This window comes from Xiphias gladius, chromosome 19, assembly GCF_016859285.1.
Source record: "Xiphias gladius isolate SHS-SW01 ecotype Sanya breed wild chromosome 19, ASM1685928v1, whole genome shotgun sequence".
NCBI lineage: Eukaryota > Metazoa > Chordata > Actinopteri > Istiophoriformes > Xiphiidae > Xiphias > Xiphias gladius.
In genome coordinates this window covers 1,956,366-1,978,161 of record NC_053418.1, presented here as the reverse complement: position 1 = coordinate 1,978,161, position 21,796 = coordinate 1,956,366, and the positions used below count along the sequence as shown (strand labels likewise).

The 21,796-nt window shown below is 41.7% G+C and overlaps 3 protein-coding genes and 2 non-coding genes across 6 annotated transcripts; 2 read left to right on the top strand and 3 right to left on the bottom strand.

The window, feature by feature from the left end:
- Window positions 1-4,494: 4,494 nt before the first annotated feature.
- On the bottom strand, window positions 4,495-5,469 carry LOC120804898 (taste receptor type 2 member 40). The gene has a single exon (XM_040154622.1). It carries the CDS (start codon window positions 5,467-5,469, stop codon window positions 4,495-4,497), a length of 975 nt encoding a protein of 324 aa, XP_040010556.1.
- A 928-nt stretch (window positions 5,470-6,397) lies between these two features.
- On the top strand, window positions 6,398-16,245 carry LOC120805684 (cilia- and flagella-associated protein 157-like). Its single transcript, XM_040156148.1, has 9 exons — window positions 6,398-6,550; window positions 7,797-8,068; window positions 9,708-9,861; window positions 9,983-10,241; window positions 12,097-12,197; window positions 12,574-12,724; window positions 13,637-13,785; window positions 15,463-15,545; window positions 16,134-16,245. Exons 1-9 carry the CDS (start codon window positions 6,468-6,470, stop codon window positions 16,202-16,204), a joined length of 1,323 nt encoding a protein of 440 aa, XP_040012082.1. The 5' UTR covers window positions 6,398-6,467; the 3' UTR covers window positions 16,205-16,245.
- On the bottom strand, window positions 10,295-10,366 carry trnac-gca. Its single transcript has one exon. It is a non-coding gene; the product is annotated as a tRNA-Cys (tRNA).
- On the bottom strand, window positions 12,460-12,531 carry trnac-gca. Its single transcript has one exon. It is a non-coding gene; the product is annotated as a tRNA-Cys (tRNA).
- gstt1a (glutathione S-transferase theta 1a) lies at window positions 16,143-21,768 on the top strand. 2 transcript variants are annotated; one of them, XM_040156150.1, is made up of 5 exons: window positions 16,143-16,366; window positions 17,139-17,226; window positions 18,004-18,160; window positions 19,232-19,408; window positions 20,759-21,763. In XM_040156150.1, the coding sequence occupies exons 1-5, from the start codon at window positions 16,258-16,260 to the stop codon at window positions 20,957-20,959; spliced, it is 732 nt and encodes a 243-aa protein (XP_040012084.1). In that variant the 5' UTR covers window positions 16,143-16,257; the 3' UTR covers window positions 20,960-21,763. The 2 variants fall into 2 exon arrangements, with proteins under 2 accessions (XP_040012084.1, XP_040012085.1); XM_040156151.1 differs by lacking the exon at window positions 16,143-16,366 and adding an exon at window positions 16,715-17,034 and having other exon boundaries at window positions 20,759-21,768.
- Window positions 21,769-21,796: the final 28 nt, after the last annotated feature.

Here is a 21,796-nt window from a genome sequence, read left to right as displayed (position 1 = left end):
ACCCCTCCCCTCAGGGTAGAAGTGCTTCATCACAGGATGTAGGTGATCACTCAGAACAACTTTGGATTGAGATGCAGTGACCCTTCCCTCTAAGGGGACAAGTGGACCCAAACTATCGCCCCCCACAGCATAACAGAGCCCCCGGATCCCCTCACTGTAGGGGTCCAGCATTCAGGCCTGTACCGTTCTTTTGGTGTCCGCCGCCACACACGCACTCGCCCACTTGTCGAGAACATGGTGAAGGTTGACTCATCGGACCATATCACTCTTTTCCACATCTCTGTGGTTTTTTGCACCACTTAAACTCTCAGATGTGCATTCATCTTTGTAATGAAGGGTTTATGCAACCCTGCTATATTATCCCTCTCTGTGTAATTGTTGAGCAACTGTTGTTGCTGACGCAGTCTGATCGAGTCCTGCGTCGACATTCCCAGTCCCCTGATGAAGAGCTGCTACTCTTTTTTCCTTACATTTCTCACTAGCGCACGAGCGTCACGATCATCAAACGTGCGCCGACGACCACAGTGTCTGACCCCGTTCACCGACGTCTTTCCCAAATATCTAAACGCAGGTGTCACTTTAGTCGCTGAACCTATCGAAACACGAGCCAGTTGATCCGTCTTTGTGACCGAGGCTCCTGCCACCTGTGCCCCAGCCATGAACCCTCTTTCAAAGTCACTTAGATCTTTTCCTCTTCCCATCATGATACCAAATCAGAATCACCTGGGCCTGCTCAGCACGTTTGTACAAGCCACAGAGCATAATGGGATGTTAACTGCTTAACTGTATCATGCAATGCACCGGTGTGGAAGCATCATTATGTTTCTCCACTCATTTACGTAATTTAACTTTGATTTCCCAGGTCAAGAATGAAACATTTAGAGAATGACGTAACCCATCACTGTTTCAAAATCCCAAACCTTGTTAACACCTTTTATAGGTGTTAACAAGGTTTAAACATAAGCAGGCTCAGGCAACCGCATGGTCCTTTTTTCTTTTCTTTTTTGAAAAATTTATATTGATTCAGAAACAGATTCATGTGGATGGTTTAGTAAAAATCTCAAGAATTCAAAGAAAAGCCCAGTGACAGCCAGTTGTCAGAGCAGTTTATCCGTCTTTTCCAGTGTATCACACCTATTTTTGTGATGATCAATAAAACCAAAAAAAAAACAAAAAATTGAGCAACAGTTTCTCTGTCTTCACAGTTTAAGCGATAAAATACATTAAAGTTTGAAAATTGCAAGTCAGTTATTGTAAAATTGCAACTGTAAAAAAACTTACTGGTAATTAAAAGATATTGAAAGTTCCAGTGGGTGTAAAAACGATCTTTCCAGGCCGTTTGGATTTTACTTGCCCTGAATTGAGTCTTTAAGGTATATTTTTTTTCCTCTACACGTTATTGTGCAGTGCTGCTAGCAAGCTCCACTTTTACCAGGGATGGTTCCCGTTTGATTACTTTAAACACGTTCGTACAGAGGAACGTGATGGTACAAAGGGAAAGTACTGGTTGAGAGGAAAGAAAGTATATAGTATTTTTTTATTTTTTATTATTATTTATTTATTTATTTAAAAAAAAAATCTGTTTACAATTTCCATAATGAGCAAAAGAAACATTACGTATTGTTTAATATTACTTAAGTGCTTAACTGAGTATTAGTTCGTTCAAAACACCTACTGTAACTGTGTATCTGTGATTTCAAAGTATGTCTGTAGAGCTCAGGTGTGAGTCACCTTGTGCTGGTATTTCTTTCCAAGTCTCATAAGATAGAGGAAGACTTGACGATTTTCTGCTCCAGTGGTAGAGTAAACATTCTAAACTTGAATCCACCTTCCCGTAGCGCCTCAGCCTAATGGCATTCTAGGGTTAGGCTTTAGGACGTTGTGGAAAAACATTCAGTCAGTCAGCCGGTCTGACTGATAGTCGCAGTTGACCTCTGTATAGTTCATAACCATTATTTTCTTGCAGCTCCAGTTGGCTGCATTCCAGGCGGAGGTGAGAAGAGTCTCTGACAGTCTGCCTCACCAACGCCTCTGTGCAAACAAAACCGCATTTCCCCACCAGGCAAGACTTCCACCGCGCAAACCGCAGACGTGAACTGGTGTGAACTTAGAGGGTGGCGAGGCGCCCGCGGCCTCTCCTGACCTCTGTTGGTCACGACTGAGAGCTGCAACAACACGGAAACTGCCTTTAACATACACACACGCACAAACACACACACACACACACACACACACACACACACACACACACACAACTTTTTTTTCACTTTTCAGCAGTAGTGGAAGAAGTATCAATTCAACAATGAAAAAATACTCTGCTACAAGTAAAGGTCTTTCATTCATAATCTCATGGCGTAACCATCAGCCATATCTTCTCAAAGGATCAAAGTAAAAGTACTCGTTCTGCAGTAAAATGTCCCCCGTGACTGATTTGTCTTTCTGTGTTACATTATTAGATCCTTAATACTGATGCATCAATATGTAAGCAGCGTTTTACTGTTACTGGTAGGTGGCCCATATTCCCAACCTAGGAGTCGGGCCCCTTCCAGGGGTCACGGGATAAATCTGAGGGGTCATGAGATGATTAATGAGAGCGGAAAGCAGAAAAAACAAAGCTAGTTTTTGGACTTTTCTCCAATCTTTGATTTTTTTTGTGAAATATTGGGGAGTTTTACCCCTGAATGAAACCAACCGTCGTTTGTAGAAAATGTCTTTTTGGCGTAACAACAAACTCATCGCCATCTGAAACATGACAAGGGGCCATAGCTGTTTTTCCGGGCGGGGTCACAAGCCAAAAAGTTAGAAACCATTTATTTTTGTTCCTTAATGATGCAATACGCAAGTGTATCGTGTTTTTATGTAAAATTTTAATCAGAAGAGCAACTAGTGGCTGTAGCTGTTAAATAAATGTAGTGCAGTAGAAAGTAGAATATTTGCCTCTGAAATGTAGAGCAGTGGAAGTATAAAATAGGATAAAATGGAAATACAAGTTACTCAAAATTGTACTTTAGTACAGTACTTGAATAATTGTACTTAGTTACTTTCCACCGCTGCTTAGAAAACATTGCACTGACTCACATTCATTTCTTAGAGACTTGCCCTCATCCTAACCACGACCATATCACATTTAACCAAAACCAAGACATCCGGAAAAGCTCTTGTGTTGGAATCCGAGTCATAATTACACCTGGGAGACTCAAAAACCTGATATATATACGACCTGGCACTTAATGAAACAACTTGTTGTTTCCCAGAGTCCCACCGCCCTCTTTGGTTGAAAGGTTCGAGTGTCTTTTCCACCTCTGGTCACAGCCAGCATAACCGAGCAGCGTGGGTGTGGTCGGACGTGTGCCCGGTCGCACCCGTAACCGCACCCGACACACGGATATGTTTACAGGGATGTGGCTGTCCCAGTTATGATCTGTTTTTGTGTTTGCACATGTAGACATCATATTCTGATTTCAGAGACCCGGGTGAGCCCCTTATCCCGGTTTTGAGAAACCTGAATATACGAGCTGGATACAGCTGCATGTGTAAATCTAATCCACGTTTTGGGAACGCTGCCGTCTACCTGCGCAGCAAAAGCGCCTCACTTTTGGAGCGATGCAGCAACAGAACTTTGTCTTTCGGGAGTAAAAGAGTTGAATGCAATCGGCCATTTGAATGGGAGAAGGCAATGGAATGCTCACCTGTTCGAGCTTTGGTAGACCGGCTCCAGGACACGCGTTTCCCAACACGTAGAGGGGAACGGGTCAGGTGACAGTGAAAAAAACTACATTCATACGTAAACACTACACCATGTTTAGTGCTAAGGCTGCTATGAGCCAAAGTAACTTCATTTTCAGTAGCCACAGTCAAGGGAATTGAAATGACTTTATTAAGAGATTAACGACTTCAAAACTGACAGTTTGTGTTTGGAAACATCACAGAGGCCTGTGCAGATAGCATGCGGCAATCACCAAATGGGATACTGGTATTTATCATGAACATGGGGATGTTCATTTAACGTCATATCTGAAATATGATTAAAACTGGGATTAGCCTCGTAATTGGGTTAATTATGTCCATGTAAACACAGGGTCCTGAGGTCCACCTGTACGTCATTGCAGGCAAGGTGAGAAGTTAAACCACCGGGGGGTCGGTAAAAACTAGATTTTCAGGGGGTGTTAAGTTACTCCATAAACCCAGGTATAATGGATATAATGCAACGGTGTCAGTGCCCAGTATCTTTAGCTCTTACACGACCAAATCCACAATCATACAGCTGTTTTGAGTTGTGTGATGACGGGAGCACTCGCAAGTTAGTGACATGGGGACTCCTAGCGATCTCTACACCTTCTCTACACACAGGAACACAGCAAGAATCAGTATAACCCGCTTTCAGATAACTGAAGAAGTAGAGCCTTACGGTACATAATCAATAGTAAAGAGTGTGAAGATAATTACATAGTACGCAGAACACTGTATACTGTATGTTACTCAAGTAAAACTCAGTCAAACTGGCGCTATTACTCCACTCTCGTTTTCAGGACTCCTGGCCGGTGTGTTTCCGGTCTTTCCCCTGCAGAGCAGCACTCGGAGCTTCTCTCTCAGGCTTCTGTTGGAGCAGGTGAGGAGGATCGCTGAAGCCACGGAATAAAATGACAAGCCAAGGAAGAGCAGGTGTGTGCTCAGCCCAGAGGCAAAGATCGCATGGAAATAGTAGAGGGAGATGGTGAGCAGCGTGGTGAGGTGGACCCAGACCAGAGCCACCGTCAGCCTGCAGACCAGCAGGTACGACTCTGCCGCGTGAGAGCCGCTCCGCTTCTTCCGCATGGACGAGGTGTGTTTGCAGAGGTAGACGACCAGCCTCAACGACGTCGGGAGCATGATCATCAAGGGCATCAGGGTGAGGTAGCAGATGAAGATGATCACATAGACATTGACATTAATCCAGGCAGGAAACCGGGGCTTCCTGATGACGCAAGCCGCTTTCTCTGTCATATCGTTTGGGACAAAGGTTTTGCTTTGGAAATGGAGGTAGAAGAAAGGGGTGAACATCACGCAGGAGGTCAGTAAGGTCACCGCCAGGCTGACGTTCAGGATGGTTGAGATGTTCTTCTTGAGCGCTCTGAATAGAGCCGAGGAGAAGCTCAACACCCTCATGCAGTAGAGGACGCTCAGCCAGGCTACGGACCAGAAACTAACGGAGCTGCTGCTGAGCCACACAAACAGGACGACACAGAAGAAGAAAGGTAGGTCCGGCCAGCAGAGCACCCCGGCCCAGACGGAGGCCACGAGGGCGAAGGTGGAGATCTGCAGCAGGGCGTTGCCCAGTGAGATGAAGCAGATGATGAGGGCCACAGTTTTCAGGCCTCCGGACCGCCACCGCTGCACCAGCATGACCAAGAGGTTGAAGGTGTTGGCGAGCAGTCCCAGGACCAGCAGGAGGGCAGTGCTGCACAGCTTCAGATCAGCAGACCCAAACATGATTGTAAAAGGCCCAGCATAGGTTCGATACTGTTGCATTCCCACCCCAGCTTCAGAGCAGAATGACATGCTCAGGGTCATCACAGAGGACATAAGAATACGCAGCATGCAAATCTGTTCCTGTGAATCACTGGTGAATGTTACTGCATGTGAAAATAGAAATTAGACGGCGCTTAGATCAGTCACCTCGCTGCTTTGATCAAGTAAAGAACAGACCTTGACTATAAACTGAGCAATTACAGGATTTCAAGTTGACTGACATCCCGTCTGAGCATATACGAGTTCTTTGTTTTTGTTTAAGTCTGCATCTTTATGAGTACGTGTGCCTGTAATTGTTGTCACAGTGATGTTGCTGTTATATCATCCGAACAGCAACGTTTGACTTTTATTTCCTTTCCTGGCATTTGCATGTCCCTGAGGTGAATTTACATTTTCTAATATATCTGATGTAATCCAGACTAAATCTCAAAGAGCGGCAGCGAGCCGCCCCTGCCATTAAAGATTAAACACATTCATTTTTTTCAGCGTTTCCACCTTTATTTTCCTTAATCTGACAGGATGAAAGCGATGCCATCTTAAGCAGACGATGGCACAGACATATGAATCCTTAAAGTGTTCAGTGAATGAATGATGCATTATGAAATAAATAATCATATGAATACAAAGATTATGATGAAGGTTATTTGTATAGCACATTTTAAAACCAAAGTCACATATATATAGTCGCATATAAAGTCAGAATAGTAAGTACGATAAATAACTAGTAAGAGTTTCCAACAGAAAATTGACGACGGTTAGCGTAGAACTTTACGAGCTGTCCCTGAAGGCAGCGGCAGGGTCTGACTTTAGTTTGGCAAGTTTTTAAACGGAGACGTTTCTTGAAACTCTCTTGAAAAAAAAAAAAAAAAAAAAGCGTCCCGAAAGAGGGATTAAAAATGCGAAGTGAGGTAAAGAACGTAAAGCCATTAGATATTCAGGAAAAGGGCAAATAGATAAAAATGGCGAATAAAATCGGTTCCGAGGGCGGAGAGAAGGCCTTATATCTGATACAAATAAGATACCTGGACGAGCGGTTGGAGAGGTAAGACTGTACTGAGGTACAGACGTGATGCTGCGTCTCTTTTTTCGGGGAATCAATTCTTAGATAATAGTTTCTTTAAACGCAGAATGACCTAGAAATGTAGGTATATGCCTAAAGTTTTGCCTAATATTATAAAAACAAAAACAAAATCCCGCTTTTTTTCAAGTCCGTTAGTTAGCCCGAGCGATGTTAGCTGTGTTAGCATTAGCGCCGAGCCCTGCCTCCTAAGATGGCACTATGACTGACAACATTTGATACTATTGTCATGTCAGTTATAATTATTATTTTTTTTAAAATATGATCGAAAATATTTAGTTATACTAAAATTATGAAGCTTATTGGACCAAAGCTATAACCTCAACTTAGACTATTATTGGGAAGGAAGTATGTTTGTATTAGCTTTCATTTTAGATCAGAAAAAATACTTTATTAAAATTTGAGAGCAAACACAATAATATACTATAATATACATATAGCAAAAAATGCATTATAATAAATATAAAACAACCCAGAATGAATATAAAGGGGCATGTGAACTGCTGTGCTCATTATCACTTAATAATTGCGTTTTATTAAATCATCAGTGTAAAATTCAAGATATACAATTTACTGTCATACCTGACGAAGAAAAGCAGCAATGAATGAATGAATAGATTATAAAAACAGTTGTCAGTTAATGTTTTGGTTTTTTGTTTTTTGGATTGAAGCATTAATTCATCAACCAGTTGTTTCAGCTCTGCTTCCAGCTCTCAAACGCTTTTTCGCTATTTAAGCTTGTCTTTCGTTCGTCTGTTTTTCTTCCTTCCCCATGTTAATGTTCTTTTAATTGATAGTTTGAGTTTCACTTGTTTTGCAAATCGTTGCACATTGTGTATCAACTCATTTGATTAAAAAAAATATACAGAAATCTGTATTGTACATGGTTCTTCCATCCTCGAAGCCTTTAACTTTACTCGCACCTCATTTAACTTTTACTGACCTCGTTTCACAAAATAAAGCATTTTTCATGGCATTATATGTTCATAGAATTATATATATACTATATTTCACCGAGACGTCACCTAGGTTTCACTGTTGTCTTGTAACTGAGGACAAGCTTCAAGTCACATTTTCAGCATGATGAAGACTGACAGAGGATGTAGTCAGTGCAGTTAGAATTTTATTTGAAATACTATATTTACGACAAAAATCACATAAAACTCTTGCATATATCCCTGAAGCCCACGTGTCCCTCTTCATCATGCAGGTGTCAACTTAAATGCGACGAGCTGGAGAAACAGAACGAGGACCTCGCCTCTCTGTACGGCGCGCTGGAGAAGGACAAGAAGGACATCACTGAGTACCTGAAACTATCCGTGGCTGCAAAAGATAAGAGGTTGGACGAGCTGGCTGAGCAGCTGGAGAGTCAGCCGCAGGCTGCTAAACGGGACAGAGAGGCCCTGAAGCTGCAGCACGGGCAGGAGTTGCGGGAGCTACAGGAGCGGGCTGACGAACTTAAGTCAGAGAGCATGATGCAGGGTGAGACGGTCACGACATGCATGTGTCATTGGTACAATGTCGTTCACACAGTATTTAGAGATTTTGATTGCAGCAACAACACTTGGGGGTATAGAAACAACTGGGGCTGCAACATTATTATATTCATTACTGATTAATCTCCTGATTATTTTCTTACGAAAGTGTTTGGCAGTTGAGTTTGGTAAACAACCTGAATGATTAAAGCAGTTGTAAAAAAAAAATGCTATTTATTAATTTTCTATAGCCGGACAAATTGAGTAAGCAACTTTTCAAACAGACGGAGGTTGATCTGCAGGAAAGGTAAATGATTGGAGTGGTTGGATGGGACGCCTCATAATTCATCATCGCAGCCGGTGCCGCTTGTGGATCGGACAAGTCTGTAACTGGTTTTAAACGAGACGGTTTTTGAATTTGAAGATAGACAACCCAGGGACACATGATATCAACATGTAAAAAGGATCTTTCATCTTTCACTAAATTTCCAATAAATTGATTGTGAGACTTGAGTGTAATCATCATTAAAAACCAACAACCATATGACTGGTAAAGCAGATTATCTTGTACTCACTGGCTGACTTAAATCTAACTGGGCAGGCCCAAAAAACACAGAGTTTGAAGTCCAACTGAATCACATTTAGTCATCCCTTTTTTTGCTAAAATAATGCCAATGTGTTTTTTTTAAATTGTATTAGTAGTTTTTTATTAATAAAAGGAAGATAAAAGGCTATATCAGAAAAGCTCCTTTTCCTCTTTGCTGCTGCAGGGGCTCGTCTGTATCCGTGTTTGACTGACAGTTCCGGTGTACACCATAGGGAACGAGAGGCAAAGTGAACAAACTTGTGCTGTGGCTACATGTCGTGGACAGACAGTGTGTTGTTAGTGGTATTGAAGAGTAGGGAAGCACACCAGCAGCTAACCAGACCCCAGTGACAATTTCAGCTCCGTTTACATGCTGCGGCAGACTGACGTTAGCAGTGCACGGTTTCCCCAGTGAATGTTTGTTTGGTCCCCCGTTCAACAAGCTACGTTGCAGGACAAGACGTGTGTTCATCTTTGTGAGTTAGATAAGGAGGAGAATGTGGGTTGCCGGTCCAGAGTCTGTTGCTCTTGTGTTGTGTAGCAGCTGCTGTCTGGGTCAGTCTGACCGCCTGCTCTGTGCTCTGCCTATGATACAATGCTGTTACTGCTTTGGCTGTATCCAAATAAGGTTTCCTTCTATTTAGACAGCTACTGGAACAGTAGTTTATCAAATGAATGCAAAACTACAGGGGTGCCATCATGAAACCGAAAAATGTAAAACATAGATTTCTCCCTTATGATTTCAGATTTTTCCTCAAAGGAGAAAAAAGGACAAGTTATTTACAGAGCAAATATGTACAGTTTAATACAATTTAAACTCAGTTGGACTTTAAGAAAGAATTTTATGTACTCAGACTAGATTCTTGGTATAAAGGGTTCAATATGCTTGAAATATCTGCGTAAAGTGTGTGTGATTGTCAGATTGTCTGTTTCGGAAAGTTGAAAACAACAAAGTCGGATGCAGCCCACCCAAGCCTGATGTTGGAAAGGTGCGGTGGGAGGGGGTTTAAACACTGTTCCAAGCACTTTGTGTGAAGTATCTCTCCTCTCCTCCTGTCAGCGACAAAGATCGAGGAGCAGGAGGAGCAGCTGATGCAACTGATGCAGCATTTGTATTACATGAAGTCTCGGGAGAAGCAGCTGCTCAGTCAGAAAGAAGAGCATGAAGCTGCCATCCACAGCCTGATGATGGATACGGCGCTGGAGAGGGAAAAGTAAAGTCTAGGACAGAGCTAAACTGAGAGTTAGTTAACATGTACATCTGTGGGGGATTTTGCATGTTCATCAGCAAACAGTAAATGTTCACCTTTACCTTCCCTTGTCCTCAAACAACAGGATGATTGAGAAAATGCAGAAGAAATTGGACGACTGCATTCAGACAAAGATCTCAGACATTCTTCAGAGGGCGAGGGCAAGGGCGAGGGCTCAGCACAGCGATCGGATGGAGAAAGTCCAGCTCCTGCAGAGCGAGAGCACACTCTTGCGGAGGGAGACAGACATCCTGCGAGACAGAAAGAGAGATCTTTGTGTTAGGACAGACGACATGAGGAAAGATCTCAACAAGGTTACCCATGAGAGCTCAATGCACAAGAAGGTGAGAGGTCAGTGATTAACAATGTCAGCAGAAGAGGGACATAAGTCAGAGGCAGGGGGCATCTGGATTTGAACCAGAGACCTCTTGATCTGCAGTCAAATGCTCTGCCACTGAGCTATACCCCCTCCCTCTGTGCATACTGTCTGTACCTTTCTTGTGTTTTCAGGAACCGGTCTCAGCATTTGTCAGAGCGTATGTGCAACTAACTATCCTATAACTGCTTCTCGTGGCCGCAGTGGCTGCTGTTCAGCAAAAGTCCTAGCAGTAGTAGTCTGACTTTAAGATAACATAAAAAATTATGGGTTAATGTACAGTCTTTGGACTAGACCCCAGATAGTCACTGCGCAGTTCCAGGGCCACATGCGGCCCGCAGAGCCTCTATTTGAGGCCCATTTTACATGCACCATTAATTTGACACACAGGAACGGCTTCCCCCCACCTGGGGGCAGCATGCTGTTGGTATTACATGCTCCAATGGTGTCGAGAGTTCAGCAGGTTGAACCCCCATCAGATGAGCGGGCCATGTCGAATCCCAGATCATTTTGTGATAAAACAGCCTGAGATGGGGGAGGCAGAGAGTGGACAAATGAGACTGAGGTAGAACAGGTCATCAAAAAGAGAAAGGTGTGCACCATAAAAAATGAACACAAACAGTTTCAGGAAAAATGGACAGTTTGGTTTTTCTCTGTGGGAAACAGCAGAAACCCACTGTGCTTACTACGCCAGAAGATGTGCTCCAGTTTGGAATGGCTCTTTAAAATTATCCATGCTAGCATCGATGACAAATTCCCACCTGGCAGCAATTTAAGAAGCAGTGAGATTGACCAACTCATTCCTCTAATTAACAAGCAACAACACCTTACCTGTTATTGCTTTATTAAGTAAATGTCTTAAGTATATCACATCAGGTCCTTGTAGCCCTCCTGGTGATTGAGATCTGTCAGCCCCCCCCGTATAAACTAGTTACTACCCCTGGACTAGATTGTGGCCTCAAGAGCCCTATTCCTGCTAAGTTTAGAATCAGAGTGAGTCAGTGAAGTGGCATAAACCTGACTCAGGGGGTATCCAGACACGAACCAGATACCTCTTGATCTGCAGTCCAACGCTCTACCACTGAGCTATACTCCCACTGGCTGAGTGCCGCATCACTGTCTCTCTTATATTTTGAGACCTGACCTGGCCCAGTGGTTGTGAGAGAATTGCATGTATAGAAAGTTGGACTTGAGAGACATTGTACTGCAGTACTCAGAACGTTTTTAATGTACATTCAGCTGGCTGAGCTTACATGTGCTACTTTAGACAGGATAAATGTGATCATAGACTTATCAGTTGTTCACACCGGTTTCTAACACGCAGCAGGTCGGCAAACCTCTGGCAAGAACATGCGAAAACTGATAAAAACCCTCAGATGCCACATAGAGAAAATCAAAAATGAGTGACTGTCCTAGTTTGAACCTACATTTATTTATTTTCCGGACAAGCAAACAACAACAACAAAAAAAAGGAATTTGCAGTGACCAAAACTCTTTCAATGTACATAAGAACACGTGAGTGTTATTTTAGATTTTAAAAAATGTGAACCTGTCCGTTAAACTGTTGTGGCAAAATGTTTCGCACAGGATTGTTCTTCATCTCCAGCAGATGAGAGACATACAGTACCTGCATCCGTCCCTGAAATGGAGGCAAAATTAGCCTGCAGATTTTTTTGTGCTTGCAAATCATGCATGAAGATTGTTCTTCATCCCCAGTTGATGAGTGCCACACCTTTTAAACGAAAAGCTAGATCTTCCCTAACCTTTTTCTCCTTTTTTGAGTTAAAAAAAATCCCCCAAATCATTCATCATCTTCTCTTCAGGAGGTGGAGCAGCTGAGGAAGAAGTGTCAGCAGCTGACGATGGAGCTAAAGGACTGCAGAATCAACCACCAGCACATACTGGGCCAGATAGAGGCTCTTAGGTATAAGTTTAATCTCCTTCTACCGTCCTTACAGTAGAAGGAGGTTCAAAGTCAGATACAAAGTCATTGTTAGGTAAGGTGCATTTCAAGAACATTATGATCGTCAAGATTTAAAGTATCAAACCCCATCGTTGGTACTTTTTGTGACCGACTCCACTGCCTCCTTTCGTACAAGTAAACCGTCAATCTAAACTAGATTACTGAAGAGTTTAAACGTTAATGATGTTAGTGATTTATATATATATTAGCCAAAAACTGACTCAGGGGGTATCCGGATTTGAACCAGAGACCTCTTGATCTGCAGTCAAATGCTCTACCACTGAGCTATACCCCCACTGGCTGAACACTCACTGTTTTGGTATAAATTTGTTTTCAGACAGCGCTTGGTCATTGTGTCGGACGAGTGCCGTCAAAAAACAGCCGAGGCAGATCAGCTGAGGACCGAGCTACAAAAGGAGAGGAGCAGGAGTAGGCAGCTGGAGGGCGTCATGTGGGAAGCAGCCATCATTCTCAGACACATCCGGACGGTAAAAGCAGAGTCTGGACCAGGAGCATCAGGACAGCTGCTTTAGTTCTTGCTACAACATCCGATTGCGTGAAATGAAACTTTGCAGACTCGCAGTCCTGGAATATCATAATATCTGTGGGAGCTGTATTCCAGAAGGGAAAGATGATTTATTGGTTATTGGGTCTGTTTGATTGGTTTTCATCTGGGATGGTCAGATATCTCATTAACGTCCTGCTGCTCAAACAAACATCCAGTGGTGCAAGAAATATTTAGATCCTTCACTAAGGATCTTTAGCAAACCAGAAACACTCCAGCAATGTCAAATATTCTATTACAAGAAAAGCTGTGGATTCAAAAATGCACTTTCAGAGGAACTAAATGTTCTTAGGTATCAAAATTAAAAATACTCTTGCAGATTTTTCCCTTCCACAGTGATATATTGCTATAACACTGTATAATCATTAGTAATGCATTAACATGTACTATAATCAGTATTTTAATGTTGCAACTGGTCAAGGTGGTGCTAATTATGTATATAAACATATAGTGGAGTAGAAGTATAAAGCAGCACAAGATAGAAATACTCCTGAAAATTATATTTAAGCACAGTACTTGAGTAAATGTACTCAGTTCCTTTCCACCACTGGAGAAGTGAGAGGGAAAAGGGAAATCTTCTTGAGAAGGTGAAGTATCGGGTTTTTTTAACGAATGAACAGTGTTTTTACTGACCTTACACAACTGAAATATCACCAAATACAGAATTGGTAGGATTTACATCATTAAATATGCAAGCAAATAATTCAGTCACATGAACATTATTAGCTACTGAGCCTTATTGCCTCCATAACATCCATAACATCTTTTAAAGAGTATTTTGACCAATGAGATCTTTTCTGATTATTGAAGCTCTGGTGTTCTCTGTCCTCTGCAGGACTCGGAGAAGGCATGTGAGACTCAGTGGAAGATGCAGAGACTGCTGGAGATCCTGGAGAGCACGGCCCCCCAGGGAACAGCCTCTGCCCTCAGCGACCCCAGCAGTCGAGGACAGAAACTGCAGATCTCGGGACCCAAACCAGCCAGGTACAGGAGTCGCTCTCCACTGGATTGTGTCTGTTAGTATTCTGACCTGTGACCACAGTGGCGTGAACGCTGCTGGCAGCTGATTCTCACCTCAGAAAAACCCAGAACAGTCTGCAGCTGTTTCGTCACAGCGGCACAGTTGGCCGAGTTAACTATTAACTGGTTTCATCAGAACATTCAAACAACAATGCAATCCTCTTGAAATAAGGCTCTACTTTTAAAGTTTTAAACACACAGTGAAGTCACTTCTTACCCTGTGTCCCTGCTTTAGAGGTGCTGCTATCATTTCATATACAGCACTGTGCAAAAGTTTTAGCCACTTTAGGTGTTGGGATATGTGACCCATCACGCAACACCATCAGGGAGCCATCTGATTGGTCCCGAATTCATCTTGCAGCAGGACAACAAGCCCAAACATATAGCCAGAGTCATTACGAAGTATCTTCAGGGACAAGACGAAGGAGTTCAGCTGCAGCAGATGGTCTTGCTCCCACAGAGCCCTGATCTCATCTGCATTCGATTCATCCAAAAACTACATCCCACCTTTTCCTGATCTGTTCTCAAAGGGATTCCTGGCTGTCCTCATACACAAGGCATGCTTAGAGTATAAACGGTAAAAAAGCTGACTTTCTCTCATTGGATGTGTTTCGATTGTTTAGATTTCATACAGGAAAAAGGCAACAAGAGCAGTGGACACCAGATAGTATTGGTGCCCTGATCCTTCAGAAGAGAGGAGACAGATTCATGTCTGTGTTTGAAGCCGAAAAGGACCCACTCATCAAATTTTAAGGTGTAATCAGAACAAGAACTTAGCAACGTGTGAAAAACCCATTTGCACCTCCGACTTTTTCTTGATATTTTGAGTGCATCTGATGGGTGTAATATAGATGCGGAAGTCAGAAATACATGAAAATCATATTTATTTTAGTTAACAATTTATTTATTTTTTAACAGTGTTAACTACAAAATAAAAATTGGCTTGTGGACACGATCTTATCAGACAGGATCTCTAAAGATTTGAATATCTATTGAAGCTCTGCCCCCTTTGTTAATTGGACTGATTCAGGGAATATGATCTGCATGAATCTAATTAAAGGATCAATTTCTAGTCCACAGTAAAAAAATTTTTATAATGGATTGAAAAAAACCCTTGTTTAAAATATTTCATTTTGACAATTAAGGTACTTAAGTTGTCTGAACTTGTACTTGTCCTGTACTTGTCTGAGTCTCTGTGTTGTAGTGATAAAACAGAATTATCAGCAAACTCTGCAGTTTCCCTCACCCCTAAAGAACTTGTATTGTCTTTCAGCTCGTTGTGTTGTTTTTTCCACCATGCAACTTTACTTTGACTGTTGATCTCTCTCACCGCTCTCACGGCGTCGTTTTTCGGCTGCAGGTGTTCAGAGAACAGCTCTGAAAACTCACTGTAAACTACCTGCTCAGTAGAAAAAGATAGACACAGTTAGAGATCAGCTGGTGAAGAAAGTGAAGCGTTTAGCAGCTGAAGAGCCAGACATTTCCCTGGTGGAGACCAAAAACAGAGCTAAACACAATTAATCAATTAACAATAAATAAATAAAAATATACATAATTGTTGTTTTTTTCTTGTTTTACAAAAAGCAACAATTATCTATGTAATGCATGTATGTAAATGCCGTTGCTCTGTCTGTCCCTCAGGAAACTCTGCAGTCAGAAGATGTCCAGCTCTATCGACCCGTCTGCTCCGGCTCCTCAGCAGATCGATTCGGAGGCAGAAGCCAGTAAGACAGATGAATGTTTTTCGTCAAAATAAAGGTTTTAGTCACTTTAACCCTGTCACTGTTCTTACTGATGATCTGTTTGTGTAGATTTGAACATTTACAGATTGCAAAGCATTTTTGAATCAATTGATTTCAATTAATAGTTTAGTGTATAGGTCAGAAAAATAGTGACAAATGCCATCGTGAGTTCTAACACATCCTAAAATGCCTTGTTTTGTCTGACCAACAGTCCGAAACCCAAAGATAGATTTTTAATATTTAATATGATTTAATTAATTTAATAATATTTTAATATTGATAAGAATTATGTTATTTACAAACAAAAAATAATCAATTTTAATGTAATTCTTTATCCATTTCCACTGACTGTATATCAATCCATACCCTCTTTTCACTAATGTCTGATTGCTACTGTAAGCTCATTATAAAGAGGACAATGAATCATAGATTAGAGACACGCCTAGCAGATAAGAATGTGATAACCTCAGCAGTGTTTACAAAATGTTGGGCTGAGCCATGGCCGAAGGTCAGACTGCTCAACCACGACGGCCTGCTTACTTTGAACTGTCGCCACCATTTAAAAATCAGCAAGCCTTACAACCGGGAGAGGCGGAGTTCTGGGCAGACAGACGACAACAGGCGCAGCAGGAGAGGAGTGAAAACGCAGAGGAAAACGCTGGGAAACGAAACATCTGCAGCCCTCGTCTCAGAAATGATGGAGCTCTATCTTGACCTGCTCTCCCAGCCCTGCCGCTCCGTCTTCCTGTTTGCTAAAGTGGTCGGGATTCCTTTTGAGTTTAAGCTTGTTGACCTCGCTGCAGGTAATTCCACAGCGCCAGACAGACAGAGGAAGAGACTTAAAACATTTTGAATTCACGCATACCTGATTTTTGCACGTCTTTTAAAGCTATCTAGGATTTTAGCTCACATTCTGCCTCAAAATAGTAGTTAATTTTGAGCTTTTGGAAATGCACAGAAAGTTACCAGATTTTTGTAGAGTTTGCAGAGTGGAATGACCTGCAAACTCAGAGTCTTGTTGCATAAGCTTATATTTGCAGCCATTTTTCTCTCTGTGTGTAAGTTTGTAATTCTGTAAACACAGTTTGCGGGAACTAGGAGTTGTACGTCCTGCAGGCTTTTAAACGTGTTCTGTAACCTAGAGTGTTAAAAAAAAAAAAAAAAATCCTTTTGCGGGCTATCAGGTTCACCAGAAAGCTGCCAGTCTCTTCCAGTATGAAGAGGAGCAGAGTTATGTTTACTCCTAGATAACCGACTTTACAAATAACCAGTGGGTGGGATGTTGCCGGTCGGAGATCAAAGCATCCAGATAAAACATTACAGTGTCCCTGAGGTGATATAACTAATGTACTGTGGAAAGAAAATAAAGGAAACAGGAGAGTTTAAAAGCAGACAAGAAGGGAAAAAAACACCATTGCACAGTCACCTCTTTTTTAGTCCTTTTCACTCAGTTAGGTGCTACAGTATGAGAGTATGTTCTGTATTCTTTCTATTATTTACATGGCAACAAAACCAAACTGTCTTCTGGCTATTTTTCTTTATTTCATCTGTGACCCATTTGTGTGTTTGTCTCAGGTCAGCAGTACAGCAAGGAGTTTGGCCAAGTCAGCATGGTTAGGAAGGTTCCTGTCATGAAGGATGGAAGCTTCATTCTGACGGAAAGGTACAACGACGGACTGGGTTTAATTCCCCTACATCTACAAATAATTGAGGCTATTTTTGAAGGTTGATGCTAATATTTATGGACTTGAGCTGCTGATTGCATTTTTCAGGTGTCTCTGTTCATGTGTTAGAAACGAGCAAGTAAGTTATGATGGAAACTTTGAAGGGAAATTTTAAGGTTCATTTCACCCAAATTACAAAAAGATATTCTTCCATCTACCCCCTAGTTGGAGCTAGCAGTGCAGATAAATCTGGTTTTATCTGCTGAGGTATTTCAATCGCCATCTGAGAGTTTGTCCTCCATCCCAGTAGAATGGAGTCGAAGGGATTTCAGTCATTTTATAAAGTACTGGAAAGTGACATTTTAAAAAATCAACACCAGTGTGTTTTTTGCCGCCCGCTCATCTGCTTGAGACATAAACAAGTTAAGCGGGTGCATAAGGCTTTGCACCCTCTAGAGGTCCCCACCACAAATACATTACAGATGTGTAGTCCTGGAGCTTTTAAGGACTAATGTGAGCAAACTGTCTTATTTTTGTGTGACTTTTATCCTCTTGTATTAAAACTGTATTAAAGACACTGTTAAGTTTTGTCAGGTTGATTTGTTTTCTTATTTGATTGTGTCCGATCATTGTTCCTGAACATTTGCACATCACGGATTATTTTAAAGTAGTTGAACTGTTTCTGTAAAATAATACATTGGCTTTTCTGTCTTGTTTGCTGTGCTTACAACATTCATTTGCTCTTCTCATTTCTTTCATGCCGTCGTGTGTTGCAGCATTGCGATCCTGCAGTACCTGGTGCAGAAATACTCCTCGTCAGTGGCAGATCACTGGTATCCAGCTGACCTGCAGCAGCGAGCCCGTGTTAATGAATACCTCTCCTGGCAGCACATGAACCTCAGGGCTCACGGGTCAAAGGTCTTCCTTCTCAGGGTAAGAGTTCCAGTTCAACCACGCCTGACCTACTTCAGTACAGATGTTTCAACAGTTCAAACATTTGTTCATTTTGGTTCCTTTTTGTAGGTCTGAAATTTTTTGTTACATAATAATTGATACTGTCCCCATACTACAACTATAACTGTTACATTCATGAATAGTTTATATATACATTTATACTTGAGATGCGTTTAAATATATTGACATAGTTTTGTGTCGTTTCGATAATCTTTGACTTCTGTGCTTTACATCGTCTTACAGTATCTTTTAACAAGACTAAGAGTGTACAGCCATTCTAGCAACTCTATGAGGCTGTACTGAAACACAGCAGTGGTTTGAGCTAAATGCTAACATGCTGATGTTTAGCAGGCGAAACGTTTACCATGTTCACCATCTTAGTTTATCATGTTAGCATGCTAACATTTGCAAATTAGCACTAAACGGAAACTACAGCTAAGGCTGACGAGAATGTCATCAAATTAAAATGTTGGCCAGATGATGATGCTGGATGAATAGTTAGTTATTAGTTATTACAATTTATCCTGAAGCGGACATGAATGTCTTTACCAAATTTCAAACCCCGAATTTTCCATCCAATAGCTGTTGAGACATTTTACTCAGAACCACCAATATGATCCTCATGATGGTCCAAGATCCCAAAACTCAGTCAGCTTCATCGTCTGGGGAACATGAATGTCTGTACAAACCTTTGTACGAATCCATCCAGTAGATGTTTCCCAGGACAAGTGAAAACTTTGACCTGCTGGTGGCGCTAGAAGAAAAGTCAATAGGACGTGTCCTCTGGGGACCATGACTTTCTGTTATTCACAGAACCTTTCTGCTAGCATGGCTAAAAAATATACTTAAGCACATTTGGAAAAGTACCCACACGGTACACAGGTAATCATAAACAGAATATTAATTACTCTCAAAGAAAACTGAATCAAAAATGATAAATCAGGTATCATTTGCAGCTGTAATGTGAGAATGACCACTGCTACTGTTGCACTAACCGCTGCTGTTGGAACTACCCGCGTCTCACTGATCTTTGCGTTTCTATCCGAGCAGTCTCTGTTTCGTTTCATCATGGGCTCTGAGGTCCCGAAGGACAAGATGGACGACGCTGTGGCGGATCTGCAGCAGTCGCTCAACCTGCTGGAGGGGAAATTCCTGCAGGGCAAACTGTTCATCGTCGGCGACAAAATCTCTCTGGCTGATCTGGTGGCTATAGTTGAGATCATGCAGGTAATGCTACTATTCCTATTACTACTACAGCTACTGGTAAGTAAATGTAAGTAAAAGCTTTATTTATATTGCGCTTGTCAAAGCCTGGGTTACCTTGGCTACACCTACCGCTATGTCTACCACTGCTACTGCTGCAGGGTTTGACTCTTGACTGTTGAAACTAGTCCTACAGCTGCGACTGTTTGACCATGTGTAGCTTAATGTAGCTACTGTGATGTACCCGATTTAACGCAGACTAGTTTTAAAAGGGCACCAATTGTACACATGAAATTCAATTTCCTAGTCACAAGGAGCACTACTCAGACTGTGAACAGTTGTATAACATCTTCCGTGGCTCTGGAGGGAGTTTTCCAAAGTTTGAGTTGCATTATGGGACCTGTAGGATCCAGCATATTTTGAGTTTGACCCATGGTAGAGACCCATACATGAGAATATGTGAGAGATCCTCAGACGCCTCACTTTTCGTTGTTCCGAGGTCTCGGTTTTGACACAGAGACCTTTACTTTCAGGGCTCCTAGACTTTGGAATCACTTCTGATGAGATAAAGGCTACAAACCGCATCTTCTTTCTGTCCTTTTTAAAAAGCTCACCTTTTCAAAGTAGCTCATTATTGGTCTATTGACATTTTTATTTTTCTAACTAAGTTTTGTCTGTTGTGTTTTTGGGTATCGAATTGATAAATTGTAAAGCACTTTGTAAGTGTTTTTGAAAAGGGCTACATAAACAAAATGTATTGTTTTTGTTATTACTAAAAAAATCAGGATATCTCAGCTTCTGCCGCTTTGACTTTGGCCATTTATGTTTTATTCTGTCCTTTGAGTCCCATAACTGTATGGAAGTGCAGTACTAAATCCCTTTAAACAAAATAACTAAAATAATTTTGTTAACCCCTATGTTAACCATGGTAATTTAGCCGCGATGGAACCGAACTTGGTGCATTAGCGTCACATGACACAGGTCTTAGCCACTGGGCCACAGCACACGCCCCAATGAAAGTAGAAATTTAAAGTAGTGTTACCAGCAACAGGGCCGCTAGTTTTCATAGGGTATGGGTAGGATGGGTACAACCCAGAATGAATAGCACTGAGGGAATTCAGAATGGATTATGATGTTGTATTTAAGACCTATTTTATTTGCATTTATGTAAAAAAAAAAAAAAATCTGACAAATACCAAATTATTGTTCTCAGACAATCCTGAAGACCCTGTCCCACGAGGGATTCTGACCCCTAGATTGAGAAACTCTTTTCATGGGCCGTACATGTATTCGTAACGTAATTTCACGCACTTGCAGAATTACCTTTTTGAGAAAATGCGTGTTTTCTGGTTGTGTTTGCCGTGTGTATTGCAGCCTTTTGGAACTGGCCTGGATGTGTTTGAAGGCCGGCCACAGCTGATCGCCTGGCGAGAGCGAGTGAAGAAGGAGTTGGGTGAAAAGCTTTTTGACGAAGCTCACGAGGATATCATGAAGGTGAGCAACCTGCCGCAGAAGATGCAGGAGAACAGAGACATGGAGCTGCTCAGACCAAAATTTCAGAAGATTTTCAGCTGAGGATGTTTCCGTGCACGGAGATAAAACCCCGGTTACTCGTGTCGAAAATGATCCTTGCTTAGTTTATAATTTCATGTTTGTATGGCGATTTTTATCAGCTTAAATCCTGTTCAGGTTTGTTATGAAGTACTGATAAAACATGTAACCAGCTACCAGGTATTAAAAGGTGTTAAAAGTGCAGCTGTGTGCCCACGTTGTGAAAAAAAATCTTTAATGTGTTCATCTGATTTAGGTGAAGACTCGTGGTTCAGCCAACATACGTGCTGTTAAACATACTTTGATTTGCCAACAAAAAACTCTTATTTTCATGCAGTAAATCTATAAATTTACAAAACGGAAACTGTGGAGCTCTGAAGTTTGCTTCTAAAACTTTCCAGCTGGAAATATTCACCAGGAAAAAGGAGGTGAACAGCTCATTGTGTATTATTTGTTCCCGCTGACCTGTTGTTAATGAATGCACATGTGTGATCCTTTACCACAAATTTTAAAACGATGCATCAACATTATGTATCACAATACAACTGTGTACAGTGTCAAACATTTCGTCAACTTATAAAAAACATGTCGGGTAAAGAGAGAAAACAAGGAGAGTGAAGGTAGAAATAAATCGTCGCGATCCTCATCATGACGTGAGATGTGCGATATATTTAAGCAGCGAGGCCGCAGCAGCAGGTCGGGTTTGCTCACAGACACTACAGCAGTACATGCAGATGTTGATGGACAACATGCACGCTGTGGTGGAAGCAGCATTCAGATCCAATATGGGTCCTTTAAGTAAAAAATACTCCCATCCTAAAATACTTCAGTACAAATACAAGCCCTGTATTCAAAATGGCA